We start from the raw sequence: 20,000 nt of genomic DNA on the forward strand, positions 1-20,000 counted from the left end.
AATACTTAACAAGGTATAGGGGAGGTTGGCTCTCATTGTGGGGGAGAATCTCATTCATTAAAATGAATGTTATTTTTATTCCAGCCTCTTCCAATACAAATACTGAAGAAGACCCTTCAAGACTTCTAGCAGCTTATTACTTGCTTTTTTTTTTTTTTTTTTGGGGGGGGGGGGGGGGGGGGGGGGGGGTTAAGAACCCTAGAATATTGAGAGTGATTATATGGCAGCGTAACCCTAGTAGCGCTCTAGAAATGTTGAGTAGTAGTAGTAGCATAATGAAGGGAGGGGGGCTGGTACCCAACCTGTGGCTGCACAGTTAAAACATTGCTAGAATGGGAGATTGAAGAGGATAAAATGGCTATAAAATTAGAACATTGTTTTTGACAGTATGATCTGAAGCACTTGTAGTTATCGGAGAACCATAAAGAGAGGAATGTGATAAACTCATTCACTGAACATCTCCTCATGATCTGGAAAGAAGTGAGGAAGAGAAACTATAAGACACAAACCTAATTTTGGTATAGGGCAGGAGAGGGAAGCGTTTGTGAGATGGTGAGCAAAGGGGTAATATGCTTTAGACAGTTGATGGAAGGGGGGGAATTGATTTAACCTTTGAAGAGCTTAGAGAGAAATATGACCTCTTCATAAGGGATTTCCTGCTTACATCGCGAAGCCATCAGTTATATGGTAGCTCAATCCTGGAAGCGGGAACAAAAGGAAGGAAAAGTTCTTCAGAAGGTGTGATTGTCCATTAAAAAAAAATAAAAGGGGCCATTACTAATAACTTTCTTTTGGGAGATTTAAGAAATATAAATTTATGCAAGCTTGGAAGGTAGCCTTTGAAAAAGTGGTGAAATCTTTAATGTGTGTGTTGATACAAGGTCAAGCCTCGGTGGTATTTTACACCTGTGAAGTTAAAAAGTATGTACCCTGCAATCTCTGGCAAATGCTGTAGGGATTGTGGAGAAAGGAGTATATTCATGTGCATTTGGTGATCCTGTCCCAAAATAAGTCAGTTTTGGACAATGGTATTTCAAGCAATGAAAGAGGAGATTAATTGAGCTCATTTTCAAAGCACTTAGACTTACAAAGTTGCATAGATTAGTATGGAACTTTGTAAGTCTAAACACTTTGAAAATACGTCTCTATATGTAATAGTGGCAAAATGGAAAAAAATGGCACTGGGCCTAGCTTGCAGGATTGGAAGCAGAGACTGGGTCTGTTAGGAGGACTGGAAAAATACATACAAATGTAAGGGGAAATGGGACAAAGAGGGTGAAGAAATGGAAATATTTGGGCTAAGTGATGAGGAGGGGCAGTGGGGGTAACTTCATGGGGAAAATGTGAGGAGATCGAAATGCTAGAATTACGTAGAGGAGATGAGAAGGGGGGAATAGAAGGGAGAGGAAGGGAAGTCAAGGGCTTTACTGGTAACATAGTAAATGATGGCAGATAAAGACCTTAACGGTCCATCCACTGGCCAATCAAGTCATGATTAAACCAGCAATGAGTGTGATATAAAATACTTGATCATTGTCTCTCTTTGGCATTTCTGGGACATAGACTATAGAAGTCTGCCTGGCCCTGTCCTTAGGTTCCAACTACTGAAGTTGCTGTCAAAGCCCACTCCAGCCTATCCAAATCATTTTGTCATTTGCGGGACACAGACCATAAAAGTCTGCCCAGCACTGTCCTCACATTCCAAATTACTGGAGTTTCCATTGAAGCCTCATCCAGCCCAACCTAAACCAGATTGCCATATATGGGACCCAGACCATATAAGTGTGCTCAGCACTGGCCTTAATTCTTCACAGCCAGAGTCGCCATCTAAAGCGCCACTTGACATGCAAACACACATGCAACCATTTAAGCTTTCTTTTTTTTTTAATACCATTTATTTTCTAATTAGAGATCCTGTGTTCATCCCATGCCTTTTTGAATCCCATCACCATTTTTTTTCTCCTTGGGAGGGCATTCCAGGAACAACCACTCTCTCCGTGAAAAAGAACTTCCTGACATTAAAGGGAGATTAGAGAGGGAAGGGTCAGGTTGAGGGTTTAATGTTGTTTGATCAATATCTGTTACATAAATGAAAGATGACACTGTTAAAAATAGTGTATAATGTATTTAATGTTAATATGATGCAAACTTTGATTCTAATAAAAATTGATAAATAAGTGCTGCTAAGTAGCGAGACCACACTTTTCATTTGGTTTCATTATGAAGGCAAAACCAAACAATGGGGGATTAAGGAGAATGACTCCCTTAATTCCTTGTGTAAAACCATGGCCAAAACAAGCACTTTTAAAAATCTGTGCATAGCTCTGATCTGGTATAAAGCCTGATGGGGATTTTCCTTTGTGAAATGGGGATTACATGTGTAGATTTTGCCCTGCCTAAGCTACTCCTACATCATGCCCCACCATGCCCCCCTTGAAATTTCTTTGTGGTGCGAATCTCCATCTTTAAATAGTGGGTTTCTGAACTCACCTTTTACATGTGTATATGCTGCTATTTACATATGGAGATGCTCCTAAAGTAAAGGCCATAAGGCAGTAACATAGTAGATGACGAGTATTTAGTATGTTCCATGTGCACAGGCTACCACACTAAATGTGTTCGATCTTCTTTTCTTGTTCAGTTGAAACCACTTGTGTCTTCTCCATTAGTTACTCTGGGACCTATTGGAGAGTGGAGTGCGGACGAGGACTCTCTGGTCAGTTTCTCTGCGGTACCAGACTTTCCCAGTAGTGTCTGGGATTGGATTGGGTTGTACAAGGTGAAATTTCATGTCTTTTTTTTTCTTTTTTTGAAATATTTTCTTTGATATGAAAGGATTCAGAACAGTGTATTAAATTCTCAAGGTTTATAATCCAGAAGTACGTAATCATGCTGCTGGACAAGTGATAGTTGAGCACTTGTCATTTGCTCATTGAAAAAAAAAAAATGGCACCAGGGAATACTAACAGTTTTTATCTTTTCTTTTCCACTGCAGGTGGCTTTCAGACATATTCATGACTATGTGACCTTCGCATGGGTAAAAGACAATGAAATTTCCTGCAGTGGAAATGTTAAACAGGTGAGTGAAAATCTAAGGACAGTCACCCTTGGCTAGAGGACATTAGTGCAGTGGAGTGGCCTAGGAGTGAAAGCTGGCCAAGGTGAAGGTTCCCTGATTCACAGAAGGAGCTAATTACTTTAAAATTGAAAGTTCTATTCATGATTCAGGGGCTTCATTTTGGGTGCCATGTAATCAGCTTTCCTGGGATTCCTTTCCTGGGACCATGCACCAGGAAAGTACTGAAGTTCCTTGTGATAGCATCCACAGGGCCTTTGAGGATCAGTTGCAGAGGACTGGAGAGAAAGAGGTTCTTGTGCTTATCAAGATTTTGATTTGTGGAGAAAAAAGAATTTAAAACTTTTAACTTTAACCCTTTTTGTCTCGAATTCAAATATTTTCCAAGTCTTTACCATTTCCAATGGGAAATTGCATTGCATTATTAACAATTCTCTTCAAAACAAACTCTAATAAATTGACATATAAGGTATAGCAGAAAATAGAGTCAGAAAAGTCAGGATAAAGAATACCCCCTCCCCTTATAGTCCTTAAAAAATAGACCCTTAGCTGCAAAAGGGGCTTTGACTAAAGAATATGAAAAGCAATGGTCCAGTCCTAGTTATTACCCTCCCTTTTACCTCTCCATAGCTAACAAATAGAAAGTTCCCAAACACCTTCTGAAACATGAAGGTTATCTAAGGGAAGTTATCAAGCAGCATTAGGGCTCTAACGCATGTTAAAGGTCACTAATGCGACTTAAATTATCATAATGGAGTGATTACTAAGTCAATATGGATTTCATAGTAATGAGATGCAAAACATGCATATGCCTAAAAAGCAACTCATTACTATGTAAATTCTATACTGCGACTTTATAGCTGGAAAAATAATCATAGCCAAAAGCTGGGGTTATTTTACCATCTTGGGAGCATTGGGCCTCATCATGAAAGGGCCACAGTGCTGTCAATCCCCAGCCCCTGATCACCTCAACCATCTGATCAGAATCCCCCCCCCCCCCTGTATTCCTGGGCTGTAAGGCATACCCACCAAATATATGGAACAGTCTCTTCTGCCTTTTCTATGCTGCCACCCCCGACCCACCCATTGTGTCTTCGGGGCACCCACTACCCCCTCTGTCGCGGGGAACTGCATTCATGGTCATCCCTGGCAGCTCCAGTCTTCGCCAGCTCAGCCCAAATCCTGCTGCTTCGTGATGCTGGCAGGGGCTGGCTCTCTTAGGAGTGTTTGCACCGAAGCAAGGATCTTAATTTTCCAGTGCTCCCTGGTGACGTCAGTTAGGAGTATTTAAAGCCCTGGAATCCTCCTGCCTTTGCCTTCACAACGTCTTCCCTAGTGTGGATCTCCAGCCCAGCCCAGCCCAGGGTTCCTGCCTACGTTTCAGCCTAGCATTCCTGTTTCCAGCTTCAGCATTCCTGTCCTCAGTCCAACCTCAGCGTTCCTGTCTCCAGCCTTTGTGGTCCTTTTCAGGGCCATCCCAGGTCCCGGTTCTGCCGGGCCTGCCCCCAAGGGTCCTTTTCAGGGCCATCCGTTGGACTCCTCCAGTCAAGAGCGACTTGTCCTCCATCTGTCAGGTTCCTCCTGACCTTTGAGTTGGGAGCTCAGCAGCGATCCAAGGGTTCACTATCTTGGCCAGTGACATCTTCCTGGTCTCATTCTCTCAAACTAATCACTTCTTGTACTAGATTAAACTTTGTGAAGTCTAGAGAGGGGTGAAATAACATTGATTCTAAACTTTTTATCTATCCTGCACCAAAGTAGTTAAGGGAGACGTTTTTGCAATGGCCTCAAAACCTGAGCCCCAAAACTCTCTCCTAAGCTACTAATGGCCTGATAATTTAGCCCACATTGATCAGTGTTTTGTTTAAGCTGCTAGCAGCCGTGGCCTGAATTAAGCCTCGATATTCATTGCCATACTGTTTGCATGGAAACTGTGGAAGGATCTGCCTTTCTAAAAACTTGGGTACACCTGTCTAGCCCGGGAGCCTTGACTAATTTCAGAGTTTTAATCTCTTTGGCTGTTTCTTCTGGGATGAAGAACCTATTTATAAATTCCTGCACCTCATTAGTCAAGCAAGACGGGCACAACTCCTGAAGGTAAATTGTCAATATCCTTTTCATTATTGCTTATTCCATGGGAATACAATTCCCTATAAAACTGAGCAAAGTTGCTCCAAATACCCTCTACGTCCTTTAATCGTTCCCCTGATTCCCCCCTAAGCTTTAGCTCTTGATTCCGAGTTTTCCTGTCCTTCAGTTTATGAGCAAGCAACTGGCTTTTATTTTCTAAAACAAAATAAAATATGGAAAAGAAAATAAGATGATACCTTTTTTATTGGACATAACTTAATACATTTCTTGATTAGCTTTCGAAGGTTGCCCTTCTTCCTCAGATCCGTCAGATTGTTAATAATGCAATGCAATTTCCCATTGGAAATGGTAAAGATTTGGAAAATATTTGAATTCGAGACAAAAAGGGTTAAAGTTAAAAGTTTTAAATTCTTTTTACTCCACAAATCAAAATCTTGATTTCCGATCTGAGGAAGAAGGGCAACCTTCGAAAGCTAATCAAGAAATGTATTATGTCCAATAAAAAAGGTATCATCTTATTTTCTTTTCCATGTTTTATTTTGTTTGATTTCTATTGATAACCTTAAGAGTGGACTAACACGGCTACCACACTCCTTTATTTTCTAAAACAAAATAGTTTTTTGGGGGGGAGGGGGGGAGTCAGATTCAACTGGTGGTTTATTTGGTGTTTTAATTTTTTTCCAGCGCCTCTAGGAAGTAATTTGTCAAGTTTCTCCTGAGTCAATATGACCTCTTATAAAATTTGGCGTAAAAGTATTTGCCATGGCATTCTAGCACAGTGGGAATACAGGGGGAAAGAATTTGGGTGTAGCTTGGGCAGAATTAACATGTATAAGCATAGAATATATGAACTACCTTAATCTGTGTGTGTAAACTACACATCTTCATTTACACCAGCTCTTGAGCAGGTGTAAGGGTTGCACCTTCATTCAAGGTATGTTCTTTCCCACATACACTATAAAGACAAGTGGGCATCTTGTAAAATTACCCTCTACATGATCCTTTAGCCCATATAAGGTGATGTAGAAAAACCAGGCTGGGAATTGTTTTTATGTATTTCCTCCAGGTGTGCTATTTCCTAGAGTAGTTCAGTCCATTTCCTCTCTCTCCTTTTTTTATACCGGTATACCCTGCTATTAACTTTCCCCAAATAACTGCCTTCATACAGCCCTAAACGTACATTTGAGGGATCTCTCCATTGTCATTAATCAAAAAATACTCGCTTATATTTTTCAGCTAGTGTCTTTCTAATTTCTTTTTCATTTAACAAACTCAGCGGGAAGTAAAAGATCTAGAGGCAGTCATGGAAGAGGCTGACTTGGATTTAGTGGTAGCCAGGGAGATATGGTACGTGAACAGCCATGACTAGATATATAAATTTATTCAGGATGGCCAGGGTAGGAAGAAATATTAAACAGAACTACAGGGCTTACAAGGTAAATAGGTGAAACTGTGAGTTAATTTGGAAAGACAGAATGGAATGTGTATTTTTGATGTAATACTGAGGCAAAAGAAGTGGGCAGGTGATAGTACCTCTATATGAATTTCTGGTGAGACTTGTGTGCAGTTCTGGCGAATGCACTTTCAGAAAGATGAAGGTGGTACAGGCAAGAGCTGCTGCTAGTTATGCTCCTCTCTATGCAGCTGAGCATCCTTCTGGCTTTGGGTACCACTTTGTCACATTTTCACCACTTTGAGATCCATAGACACTTACACCGAAGTTCCTCTCTTGGTCTGTGCACATTAGCCTCACACCTCCTATCACATACAGCTCCTTTGGATCTCTGCACCCAAATGCATCATTCTGCATTTCTACATATTAAAGCTTCACTGCCAAGCAATAATTTACAGTACTAATGGAGACAATGATACTTACATTGTTATTGCAATTTTTTAGCAGGACTCCCAGTTTTCCACAATTCTTTGTTCAGAAGGGGCCGAGCTCTTTGAATTAGTGTAAGAAACTGGGGACAAGACTGAAGTTTCAGTGGTGTCGATGACAGTGAGGCAGTGCATCTTCCACTTCCCTCACTCCAAGATTCACCTTCCCCTTGTCAGCTTAGAGCTCAGAGGAGGAGAACATCTTGACTGGCGTCTTTCTCCTCTGCAGCCCAAGGCTAGAGTGTCATACATTTTGCATCTTGTTATTTTTCTTTGGGTACTTCTTTCATTGACAATAACTTGCACAGACTCCATCTTCAAAGGTATGTGTATTATTTTCCTTCTATTGTCTACGTGCTCTTTGAATACTTTTTGCTATATTGAGGGCAGGTAATTTTTCTGATAATTTACACAGTGTGAAATAATTTGTATACAAATAAATGGCTGTGAAAGTTGTCATCTGTATATTGTATATTCTAGTTGAGTTGACTTTCCATATGATTTTTCCTTATGCACTGGATTTGCAGGTTTACATAAATGCTGATGAAATCCCTCGAGGCGGAGGAAAATTTGTCCTTTGTTATTATTGCCATAACATACAGTCATTAACTGGTATTAGCCAGCCTTTCCAGGTAACATAGTTCTGATTCATTCATTCATTCATTCATTCATTCAATAGAAAAAAGGTAATTTGGAGTATCCAAAATGTTAGTTTTAGAAAGGGGCACAGACTAAATAGTTAACACTCCAAATACAGGGGGACAGTTACTATTGAGAAGAATGAGACTAGCTGTCTTTTGTAGGATTAGGATAGAATTGACTCCCTTCAGATACTGAGCTGAAAAGATGGAGGCATAAAGGGATACAATTGTGTTCAGTAGTTTAGGCACCCCTGTCAAATTATATTTTCAGTAGCCACTAAAGGGGACACCCCTTGCTCAAATGGGTACCAGTTCTCTAACAGGCCCAGGAGTTTCCTTCTGGAACCAGTCCAGGAGCTGCACAGTCTGTCTATTACTATCTGCTGGAAACAGAAATATCGAAGACCTGAGGCTATATGGTGCCTTTATAGGGCAAGGCTCACAAGCCTTTGTTCTCTCTCTGTCTTCATCTGCTGGCTGACAGGCACAAACCCACTGGTTTTGGGTTGATCCAGTAAGGACATATAGGTTAATGAATTAAAAAGAAAAAAAAAAGAACCTTAGTAATTTAAAAAGGTCTTGGCAAATGTGGAGCCTTTTCTAAAATATGATAGTGTCATCAAAGAAGCACATATATTTAGTGTTTTGCACAATAGGAATAGCAGTCTTAGAAGAAAGCACATTTAAAGGAGCAGCATCACTAGAGGGTCCGTACAGTTTTGCTGTGTATATGTGTAAGTGGCAGGTTTTGGAAATCTGCATATCCATAGGGAACTGATTACGGTGCCGTCCTCCAAAGCTCAAGCTTTTGGCAATTAAATGTGGTTTGAATATCACAGATTTATGCACACTTTCTTCCTTGAGCACTTCTCCAAACATCGTCCACAAAAAAACGTTTGCCCAGAGTTGTGTCAATCAAAGCAGGTGTAAATGCTAATAAGGAAGTGTTCCAGGGGATATATGTGTAATGTCATTCTAAAATATGGGATGTCTATATACTTTGAAGGACTGTGTAGAACATGCCTCATTAAAATCTCTGTGTGTTGCAACATATACATATAAGTAGCACCTTTTTTAAAATCGCTACTTAAACATGCTTGCCAGTTTTCTTATATGCTAGGCAGTATAGCATCATACTCTGCCATTCCAAGTCTACATGATATTACTATATGACATACTAACACTTGTTCCTGCAAGGAAAATGTTTGGCATGTGTGACCCTCTGTCCCCGAATAAATCCCTACCACAAACTGTAAGGTATGGCTACTGGAAGAAAATCCCATCAAAGCATATAAGCTTTATTTATTTTATTTATAAACATTTATTACCTGCCAATCCAAGAAAATATCTTTCTCTAAAGAAAATGTTTTCTTTGCAAAATCTTTGCTGTGAATACTGACTTATAAGAGATGTTTATCATTTTCAGTGACTAATCGGTGTGTGTTGTGCAATGCTTTTAAATGTTTAGTCAAATTCTGATTCCATGGCGTCGCACAGATCAATCCAGAGACTTGTGAGTTGTGTCTCTCTACCAGCAGGTGGAGATAGAGAGAAACTCCGAGGTTTGCTATATATGGACCTGTGCAGCCAGCTGAACCTCAGTATTCTCTCTATCTAGCAGGTGGAGGGACATCTCTGTGCAGCTCTGGTTTGATCTAGCTACTGGTGTCCTTTGGGCCTAGTTTAGCACAGACAGGGGTTGAGTGGCTGTTTGCAGCTTGTGGTGTACACCTGGTGGTGCCAGATCCCTCCCAGTCTCCCCCTACCTTTCCTCTGTCGCCCGGGGCTGTTGGCCTGATCGGGTGTTTCCTTTCTCTCCTGACTAAAAAAAAAAAAAAAAAAGGTAAGAGACTTTGTTTTTGTTTAATCATACGGAGGAACTAGACGTTCTGCCGAGTCAGTTTTGGGGCAGGCGTTTGTGGAGCATGTCAGTGCCTTCTGAGGCGGCTAAGCGCTGCTCCCGGTGTAGGGGCTGGAGAGCAGCATTGGGGGAGTGTGAGTCCTGCTGCCATCAACCCGCAGCTTGTGTTCAGCGCAACGTGGATTCCCCTCAGGCGTCCGGTGAGTCGGAAGTGCAGGGGATAGTTTCAGTGGTTTCCTCGGGGCAGTTAGTGCAGCACGCCATTTTTTCCTCTCAGGCTTGACCCGCTCTGTACGTGGCGGTTGATACACAAGAGGCGCAGCGCGCTTCTGTGGCATAGGCTCCAATGGAGGGAAGCGATGTACAGGGAACAAGGGAGTCCCTTACAGTTCCTTTTTCCCCGGATTTTGTTTTATTAATGCACAATGCCTTTCTTTTGAAGAAGTCAGGAGCTTCTCTTCAGGGAGCCCCGTCTCTTCCTCAGCAAACTTCGGTTGCTTCAGCCTCTCAGTCTTTCCTGCCAAAACGTCCCCGTGTGTAGATTTTGGATCCCAAGGAGCTATCTGACACAGATGGCCCGGTTTTGTCTCCGGACTCTCCTTCAGAATCTTTGGATTTGCCAGATGAGGTCACCCTGCCCTCTGAGGAGGGTGTTGATCCGACGGCTGCCCTGTGGAGGGTGGCACAGCGCTCAAGGACTCTCAGGATCGTAAGCTGGAGACTTGCTTGAAGCTGTCCTTTGAAGTAGCAGCCCTTTCCCTGCAGGCCTCAGTTTGTGTCTTCTATGTGGCGCGGGCGTGCTTATTGTGGGCACAGAAAGCCTCCTCTCCGGAAGATCTCGTGGCTGTTTTGCCGATCGGAGTCCGGTTTAGCCTTCCTTGCAGATCTTCTTTATGATCTTTTGAGGGCTTCGGCAAAGGAGGTTTCCCTAGCGGTCACCACACGTCACTGGCTGTGGTTGCGGCATTGGGCTGCAGACGTGGCCTCTTAAGTTACATTTAGCAAGGCTTTCTTTTAGGGGAAAGCTTTTGTTTGAGACAGACTTAGAACAGATTGTGAAGGATCTGTGTGACTCTAAGGGCCAGCGCCTCCCAGAAGACAAGTCCAAGTTTGTACGACCGGCGGGACCTAGACCTAAGTTTAGGGATACACGGCATTACAGTCCAGGTTGCAGGGCCTTTTTTCAGAGAGCAAGGTCTTCTCAGAGGCCTCAGCCCTTTCGAGGTGACAGGCGGGCCTTCCTTTCCGGTAACAGAAACCTACCCGCAGCCAGGTCCCCCCCCAGTGATGGGGCCCTGGTCCATATCCAGCCGGTTATTGGGGGCAAACTGCCCCTATTCCTGGTGGAGTGGACCAGGGTAACATCCGACGAATGGGTCTTGGAGGTTATCAGAGACGGCTACAAGTTAGAATTAGCTCGTCCGATAGTAGACTCTTTTCTGGAATCTCCTTGAAAATGTCCCGCCAAGGTGTGGGCTGTTCGATACACCCGCCTCAACTTAAAACAGCTGGATGCCGTCCAGCCTGTACCCCCAGCAGAAAAGAGTGTGCGGTCAATATTCCATTTATTTTGTGGTGCCAAAAAAAAGGGCTGTTCCTGGCGACCTGTTTTTTATGATCTCAAGTGCATCAACAGGTCCTTACGGGTTCGGCTTTTCCGCATGGAAACCCTCCGATCGGTGATCACAGCAGTACAGCCAGGGGAGTTTTTGACCTCTCTCGATCTCAATGAGGCCTATTTACACATTCCAATCTGGCCTCCCCACAGGCGCTTTCTTCACTTTCCAGTGCTTTGTCGTCATTTTCAATTCAAAGCGATGCCCTTCGGCCTAGCCACAGCACCTCAGACCTTTTCCAAGGTCCTGGTAGTAGTGGCGGCCTATCTCAGAAAGGAAGGGATTCAGGTCCATCCCTATCTAGACGACTGGCTTGTGCGGACGTCTTCTTTCGAGGAGAGTTGGTGGGCAACCGACAAAGTGGTTGGGTTGCTTCAGTCACTTGGTTGGGTGATCAACTTCCCGAAGTGCAGCCTAATGCCTTCCCAAACGCTGGAATTCTTGGGGGTGTGCTTCGATACCCGAACAGGGATAGTTTCTCTTCCTTCAGCTTGAGCACGGCAGTTACAGGCTCAATTACAAGCGCTGTTTCAAACTCCGAACCCGCAGGCTTGGGACTATGTACAAGTTGTAGGTTCCATGGCCTCCACCTTGGACGTGGCAAAGTGGGCCAGAGCTCACCTGCGCCCCCTCCAGTGGCACCTTCTGAGTCGTTGGTCTCCACTCTTGGAGGATTACGAGGTTCGGGTGCCATGTTTGGCCCGTCTTCACAGAATCATGCCCTGGTGGTTCATTCAATAGAATCTGGTGTCGGGCATTCCTCTGGCAACCCCGGACTGGAAGATAGTGAACACGGATGCGTCACTCTGTCTGGGTGGGGGGCTCATTGCCTGCAACAGACAGCCCGGGGCGTTTGGACCGACAGAGGCGTCATGGTCCATCAACCGCTTGGAGTTACGGGCGATTCGTCTGACCCTTCAGGAGTTTCTGTCTCATCTCCACGGTTGCCCAGTTCGAGTTCTTTCAGACAATGCGACGGCAGTCGCCTACGTAAACCATCAGGGGGGCACCAAGAGTGCACCCCTAGTGCGCAAGGCGACTCTGATCTGCCGTTGAGCAGAGATTCATCTCTGTTTCTTGACAGCGGCTCATATAGCGGGGCCACAGAATGTGCAGGTGGACTTTCTCAGTCGCCACCAGTTGGAGCTGGGGGAGTGGACGCCAAGAGCATAGCCAGACGGCAAATTTAGGGTGGGCCTGAGCCCAAAGAGGGTGGGCCAAAAAACTCATCTCTTCTCCACCCTCCTCGGCCCTCCTCCAGTGCTCTCCCCACTCGCCTTGGACCTCACTGGTGTTAATTACCCCCCTAATCAAACCAAAAGAAATACATGAGCTGGTGGGGATCCGCAAGCCCCACCACCTGAAGACCACCTCCCAGTAGAATGAATACTTACATCCTGCGCAGCTGGTGGTAATGTCACAGAAAGCTGCTCACATGGCCAGGCTCTGCGTAAGCATGCAAACTCAGCGACACTGCTGGTTGACTAGGGTGTAAGTGCTCTTTCTGCCGGAAGGAGATCTTTGGCTGGCGGGACTTGCGGATCCCCACCAGCCTCACCTACGGAGCACTGATTTTGGGTGGGCCTGACCCCAACCCAGGCCCACCCAAGGTTACGCCACTGGTGGACGCTCTCCTCTCTGGCCTTCGATCAGATAACTGCCAGTTAGGGGATGCCAGAGATGGACTTAATGGCCACCGCATTGAATGCGAAGGTTCCCCGTTTCTTCAGCAGGGGACGAGAGCTGGGCTCAGAAGTCATCGATTCCCTTCTTCAGCCTTGGCCCAGGGGACTGCTCTGTGCCTTTCCCCCGTGGCCAATGGTGGGCAGGTTTCTGACTCGCATTGCCAATCATCCCGGTCGAGTGATCCTAGTGGCCCTGGATTGGCCCAGATGACCCTGGTACACAGCTGTGATCAGGCTTCTGTTCGATCATCCTTTTCTGCTACCGGCACAAGACGGTCTCCTGCTGCAGGGGGCTAGTCATGATGGAGGATCCCTCCCCCTTTGGTCTTACGGCCTGGCCCTTGAAAGGGCGAGGTTGAGAAGAAATGGGTATCCGGATGCGGTTATCACTACGATGCTGTAGGCTCGGAAAAGATCCACCTCGATAGCTTATGCTAGGGTGTGGCGTATCTTCGATTTGTGGTGTGCGAGTTCGGGATTGTCAGCGGTTTCGACTTCAGTATCGGTTATCCTCGCGTTTCTTCTGGAGGCTGTACAAAAATCACTCTCGTTGAGTTCTCTTAAGGTGCAGGTGGCAGCTCTGGCATGTTTTAGAGGCCGGCTTCAGGGGGCGTCCATCGCCTCCCACCCGGATGTGGTTTGTTTCTTGAGGGGCGTAAATTATTTGCGCCCTCCTCACATGCCAGTTCTGCCATCCTGGAACCTTAATCTAGTTCTCAAAGCACTTCGGCGGCGTCCTTTCGAACCCTTATCAGGAATTACGATTAAGGATCTCACCTTGAAGGCAATTTTCCTAGTAGCCATTACTTCCGCTCGTAGAATTTCAGAGTTGCAAGCCCTTTCTTGCAGAGACCCCTTCCTGCGTTTTACGGAGGCGGGGGTATCGATTAGGACAGTTCCTTCGTTTTTGCCCAAGGTGGTTTCTCGTTTCCACTTGGGGCAGTCCCTGCATTTGCCTGCCTTCCGCCGGGAAGATTACCCTGAGCAATTCCAGGCTCTTCGCTTCCTTGACGTGAGACAGGCTCTTCTCAGGTATTTGGAAGTGATGAATGAATTTCGTCTTTCTGACCATCTCTTCGTCCTTTTTGGAGGCAGTAAGAAGGGTCATATGGCATCCAAGGCCACCATAGCCCATTTGTTGCGGGAGGCCATCTCTTCGGCATACATGGCATTGGGCAAGCAAGCCCCTTTGTAAGTTCATGCTCATTCTAAGCGAGCTCAAGCTTCCTCCTATGCAGAGTCCCGTTTGGTTTCTCTGGAAGATATCTGCAGGGCAGCTACATGGGCTTCAGTCCATACATTCACTCGTCATTATTGGGTGGATGTGGCAGCTCGTCAAGATGCGGTGTTTGGCTTGTCGATGATTTCTGCGGGGTTGGGGGTGTTCCGCCCTACTTGAGGACTGCTTGGGTACATCCCACAAGTCTCTGGATTGATCTGTGGGACGCCATGGAAGGAAATATTAATTCTTACCTGATAATTTTCTTTCCATTAGTCCCAACAGATCAATCCAGAGGCCCCCCTGGGTTTACTGTCTGCGGTTTTGTTGCGGTTGGTTAGGTTTTTTGGGGGGTTCCGTTGTTCTGAATGTTCTGTCATTTGATTAAAAAATAAATAAATATAGAAGTGGTGGAAGTATGTTGGGCAATTGGTCTGACAATGTCAGGAGAGTTTTCTATTGTTTCCATTCCACTGCTTTGGTATCGTTCATACTGAGGTTCAGCTGGCTGCACAGGTCCACATATAGCAAACCTCGGAGGTTCTCTCTATCTCCACCTGCTGGTAGAGGGACACAACCCACAAGTCTCTGGATTAATTTGTTGGGACTAATGGAAAGAAAATTATCAGGTAAGAATTAATTTTTCCAAGTATTGTTTGATCTGTTTTCCTTTTCCCTTAGATTAAACCAGCTCAACTTTTGGAGGAAAAGAAATTCCTAGTAGAAAATTTCAATGAGAGTGATGAACTTGACAGATCGAAGTGGTCAGAATTGGCTTCCACTAGTAGTTAAGCAGCAAGAACTCTTCTGCTCCTGAGGACTTTTGTAACGCTTTTATTTTTATAAGAGAGAGACAGGAAGATGACAGATATATTCAGGTAGGGCCCGTAGTATGACCAAAGGTATTTTTAGGCTGAATATAAGAAATGTAATTTTGGACAAAGAGACGGTTTATCACAGCTTCAAAAACTGCTAAGACCAGGGCGGTGAGAGTTAGCTATAGTCCTGATCCATCTAACCACATGAATCTTTTTATTTCTCTTTTATGTGTTAGATGGTCTTTCACTGCCCTTCTAAATAAGATTCAGTATGATAATGCCATGTATATTCATGTTCTCTTTTTGTGGTAACAAATATTTAAATATTTTACTAAGTGTAGCTGACTGTTGCTTGGATTATCATAAACCTTTAGACTTTTTTTTTATAGTGTTCTCAAATTCTGTCAACTTTGTTACGTAATATTTTAATTTGCAAAGTGTATACTTTTAATTTATTAGATATAAATATTTTCATTTGAATAAAATAGCATCAAAGTCTGTTGTTTGACAGTACATTTTACTGTTATGCACTGAGAGTTATTAATTGTGCTTGATATTAAACAATCTTGTGCCCTCCCAATTGGAGAGTTGCATGGGGACAGAAATCTTACCCGTCCCCACTGGAATCTTACCTGTCCCCTCTCAATCCCGCAAGAATTTAATGGTACATAAAAAAAGAAAATTCTCTGTCTCTCTCTGGGTTCCAGCCACAGCACTGCAGACAAGGAAGGAACAGAAGTTGGAACTTGGAACACTCTGGTGTGTACATGTAAGACTTGTCTCTGATTCACTGGCACTGTATGCTAAGAGGTCGCCACATGCACGCGCCAGTAGGTCAGGTGATATCTGATGCTTGTGCCTGTGTCAGAGCTAAGGTCTGCGCATTAGTAAGTGACAGCAAATAAAAACCTAAACGGTCCATCCAGTCTGCCCAGTAATCACACTCAGTATCAAATCATGATTAAATCAAGAATGAACGTGATATTATATACTTGGTTATGGTCTTTCTTTGGCGTTTCTGGGACATAGACTATAGAAGTCTGCCCAGCCCTATCCTTATGTTCCAACTGCTGGAGTTGCCGTCGAAGACCACTCCAACCTATTCGTCTTCTCATTTGTGGGACACAGACTGTAAAAGTCTATCCAACACTGTCTTCATGTTCCAGTCACTAAAGTTGCTGTCTAAGGCCTTTCCAGCCCATCCTAAGCCAGATTGCCATATATGAGACACAGATCATATAAGTCTGTTTGGTATTTGCCCTAGTTCATCACAGCCAGAGTCGCCATATAAGTTTCACTCGACAAATCCACACATGTAGCCATTTAAGTTTTTTATAATTTTCATTTGTAATTAGCGATCCTCTGTGTTCATTCCACGCCTTTTTGAATTCCGTCACCATTTGTGTGTCTGCCATCTCCTTAATGGAGACTTTCCTCATCTGTGCTGTTAAAGCGAGGAGGAGGAGACAACACTCACAGAACTTGGTACTCTGTAGGTGAGAGGCTAGTGCAAGTGCAGTGTACACTTTCATGGGACACCAGCGGGAATTATTTCCGTTCTCACAGGAACTGCTTCTGTCCCCACAGGATCCCCACAGAACTTCCATCCCTGCGGGAACCCCACAAACCCCATTTCCCTTCAGGTCTCTACTCCCAATACTCACTGCTAGATGTCTCCACCATCCTTCCAGTATGTTTTGTTTTACTTTAATATGTAGTGTTAGCTTTTCACAGCCAACAGCATATATTAATTTATAAAGTACTTACAAATCATACATTTTTAGGTGCTTTATAAGTTTTTCCAATGTTCTGGGGAACAGTGATCTTAAAATCCACAGTGGAATATTTCAACTAGATCTACAAACACAGTAATAGAATTCCTAGCAAGGGTGTGTCAGCCAGTATGGCTGAACAATTATTAGTGCTGTACAGGGGCCCTTTTCCTAAGGTGTATTGAGTATTGGACACAATACTCAAGGTGCGGTCGCACCATGGAGCGATACAACGGCATTATAACATCCTCACACCTATTTTCTATACCTTTCCTAATAATACCCAACATTCTATTCGCTTTCCTAGCTGCAGCAGCACACTGAGCAGAAGGTTTCAGTGTATTATCGACGATGACACCCAGATCCCTTTCTTGGTCCGTAACTCCTAACGTGGAACCTTGCATGACGTAGCTATAATTCGGGTTCTTTTTTCCCACATGCATCACCTTGCACATGCTCACATTAAACGTCATCTGCCATTTAGCCGCCCAGTCTCACAGTCTTGTAAGGTCCGCTTGTAATTTTTCACAATCCTCTCAAGAGTTAACGACATTGAATAACTTTGCGTCATCAGGAAATTTAATTACCTCGCTAGTTACTCCCATCTCTAAATCATTTATAAATATATTAAAGAGCAGCGGTCCTAGCACTGACTCCTGAGGAACCCCACTAACTGCCCTTCTCCATTGTGAATACTGCCCATTTAACCCCACTTTCTGTTTCCTGGCCTTCAACCAGTTTTTTTTTTAATTTGCATGAAGTCTTTATTGTCAAATTAAAGAATCAGTACAGAGTGCAATAGGAAAGCGTTGTACACAAGTACATAATCCAAAGCGCTAAAAGAGACGCCAGAAAGTAGTATTCCAAACTGCAAAGAACAGCACAATAGAACTTCATTGTTTTATAAACTTTTCAGATTTCCCCCAGAATCCCCAGCTCCCTCCTCCCATCTTCCCCCCAGCCTATTCAGACCACCCAACCTCCAAGGTTCCAGTCACTGTCCTCAGTTGTACTAAACATGATTTAGGAAAGGCTCCCAGATCGCATGCCACCTGCAAGTTTGGTTACGCCGCTCCGCTAGGAGCCTCTCCATCTCACAAACATACCTTAATTTAGAAAGCCATCTCGCTATTGGAGGAGTCTTAGACACTTTCCAACAGGTGGCAATTATAATCCTAGCTGCACTTGTTGCATACCTCGTCAATATCTGCTGATCATGTGAAAGGCTTGCCTCCTTAACCGAAAACAAGAAAAAGGCAGGGCTCCAAGGGATAGGGCATCCCAGCCATTTCTGTAACCGACTCTGGATGGATTTCCAGAATGCCCGTATCTTTGCACACGCCCACCATATATGCCCCATAGTGCCCTCAACCAGTTTTTAACCCACAATATAGGACATTACCTCCTATCCCATGACCCTCCAATTTCCTCTTTAGCCTTTCATGAGGTACCTTGTCAGACGCCTTTTGAAAATCCAGATACACAATATCAACCAGCTCCCCTTTGTCCACATGTATTATTTTTAGATTGTAAGCTCTATTGAGCAGGGACTGTCTCTCTATGTCAGATGTTCAGCGCTGCGTGCGTCTGGTAGCGCTATACAAATGCTAATAATAATAATAATGTTTGTTTACTCCTTCAAAGAATTGAAGTAAATTGGTCAGGCAAGATTTCCCCACACTAAAGCCATGCTGACTTGGTCTCAGTAGTCCATGTCCTTGGATGTGCTCTGTAATTTTGCTTTTAATAATAGCATCTACCAATCAAACACACTATGAAAACATAGCATCTGCTTTTATGCTTTTTATACTTGTAGGCATTCCCAGTAGTGGTGAATGGGTGGAGCAGGGGCAGTTCAAGATTTAGGGGTGTATTTTATTAAGATACAGGTATAAATGAAGATTATTTTATAAATTCACATAGGTGCACATATTATATACAGCTGTGTGCCTTCCCTGTCTAGGTACACTTACAGAATCACTTTCCACATCTATTATATAGAAGCACAAAACCAGCTACTCAAATATAGTAAACAATAAATGCATTAATCAATGTAGAAAGCAAAATGCAACATTTAATAGACAAACAGAGTAAATAAACATCAAGAAAAGAACAAAAGAGCAAGCTTAAATCTCTAAGGGGCCTTTTTACTTAGCTGCAGTAGTAAATGGCCTTAGCATGCCCTTACATAGGTCTTTCATGCACACCAAGGCCATTTTTACTGCAGCAGTAAAATGGCTGATGTTCCATTTTCACAATTAATGGCCATGTGCTAATTTTGCCATTAGCATGCTACCCATGTAAAAACATTAACACATGAGTACTTACCTTTACTAATTTGTAGGCAGTAAAGGCTCTTGATAATCCTGCGCTAATCAGTGCATGGTAATATGTATTAATTAGCTCTCCCCCCCCCCCCCCCCCCACGATACAACTCCACAGAAATTTTGTTTTTAAATTGTAGTACGCAGTTAGTGTCATGATTTGGCATTTACCATAGAACCTCTGACCAAGTCCCGTGGTACATCATTTTAAGCTGCAGTAAGCACACACTAGCACTTACCGCAGCTTAGTAAAAGGGCACCAAAAATATAATAAACTTGTGCGTATATATATGTAATGTATATTTAAAAAGTTGCAAAACAAGGCATGAAAAACTTGAGGAAGGCAATAGAGATAATCATTCTTATGAAGACCTGATGTGTGTTCGGTCTAAAACCTGTCTCAAGTGTAATAATACTGGAATAAAGATGTTAGGAATATAACTCAATATTGCTGAATGAAGAAAAAACGATTGACGTGTCAGGGAATCGTGCGCTCCCTTCAGCAATTTAAACATCTGAGAGATCCCTTCAGAGAGCATTGCTGTAAATGGACAAGTTTTTGTTTTTTCCACTTCGTGATTCAATTGTGGAAGAAACTGTGACACCTTACTTTCCTTTTATGCTCAAAAAGGTTTTATAAAATTAACCTGAAAATTTGTTATATTGACCATAACACACTATTCCAGTAGTTGGACCCTAAGGACAGTGCTGGGAGGACTTCTATGGTCTGTGTCCCAGACATGCCAAAAAAAATGTAATGATCAAGTATTTTATATCACATTTGTCATTGGTTTAATCATTACATTTGGGATTATTTATTTAGATTTTGATCACACCTTTTTCAGTAGTAGCTCAAGGTGAGTTACATTCAGGTACACTGGATATTTCTTTGTCCCAGGAGGGCTCACAATCTAAGTTTGTACCTGATGCAATGGAGGGTTAAGTGACTTGCCCAAGATCACAAGGAGCAGCAGTGGGATTTGAACCGGCCACCTCTCTGGATTGCAAGACCGATG

At 43.5% G+C, this 20,000-nt stretch overlaps 1 protein-coding gene across 7 annotated transcripts in view; it reads left to right on the top strand.

Annotated features, from left to right (window-relative positions):
- INPP5K (inositol polyphosphate-5-phosphatase K) overlaps positions 1–15,324 on the top strand; it is a 78,663-nt gene extending 63,339 nt beyond the window's left edge. For 6 of the 7 annotated variants that reach the window (XM_030222255.1, XM_030222259.1, XM_030222256.1 and 3 more), the window contains 4 exons: positions 2,642–2,779; positions 2,996–3,079; positions 7,576–7,680; positions 14,752–15,324. In XM_030222255.1, coding sequence (XP_030078115.1) covers positions 2,642–2,779; positions 2,996–3,079; positions 7,576–7,680; positions 14,752–14,862 — 438 coding nt within the window. In that variant the 3' untranslated portion in view covers positions 14,863–15,324. Of the gene's footprint in view, positions 1–2,641; positions 2,780–2,995; positions 3,080–7,575; positions 7,681–14,751 lie in introns of those variants that run through there. The other variant, XR_003944092.1, reaches the window with a different exon arrangement.
- Positions 15,325–20,000: the final 4,676 nt, after the last annotated feature.

This window comes from Microcaecilia unicolor, chromosome 13 (assembly GCF_901765095.1).
Source record: "Microcaecilia unicolor chromosome 13, aMicUni1.1, whole genome shotgun sequence".
NCBI lineage: Eukaryota > Metazoa > Chordata > Amphibia > Gymnophiona > Siphonopidae > Microcaecilia > Microcaecilia unicolor.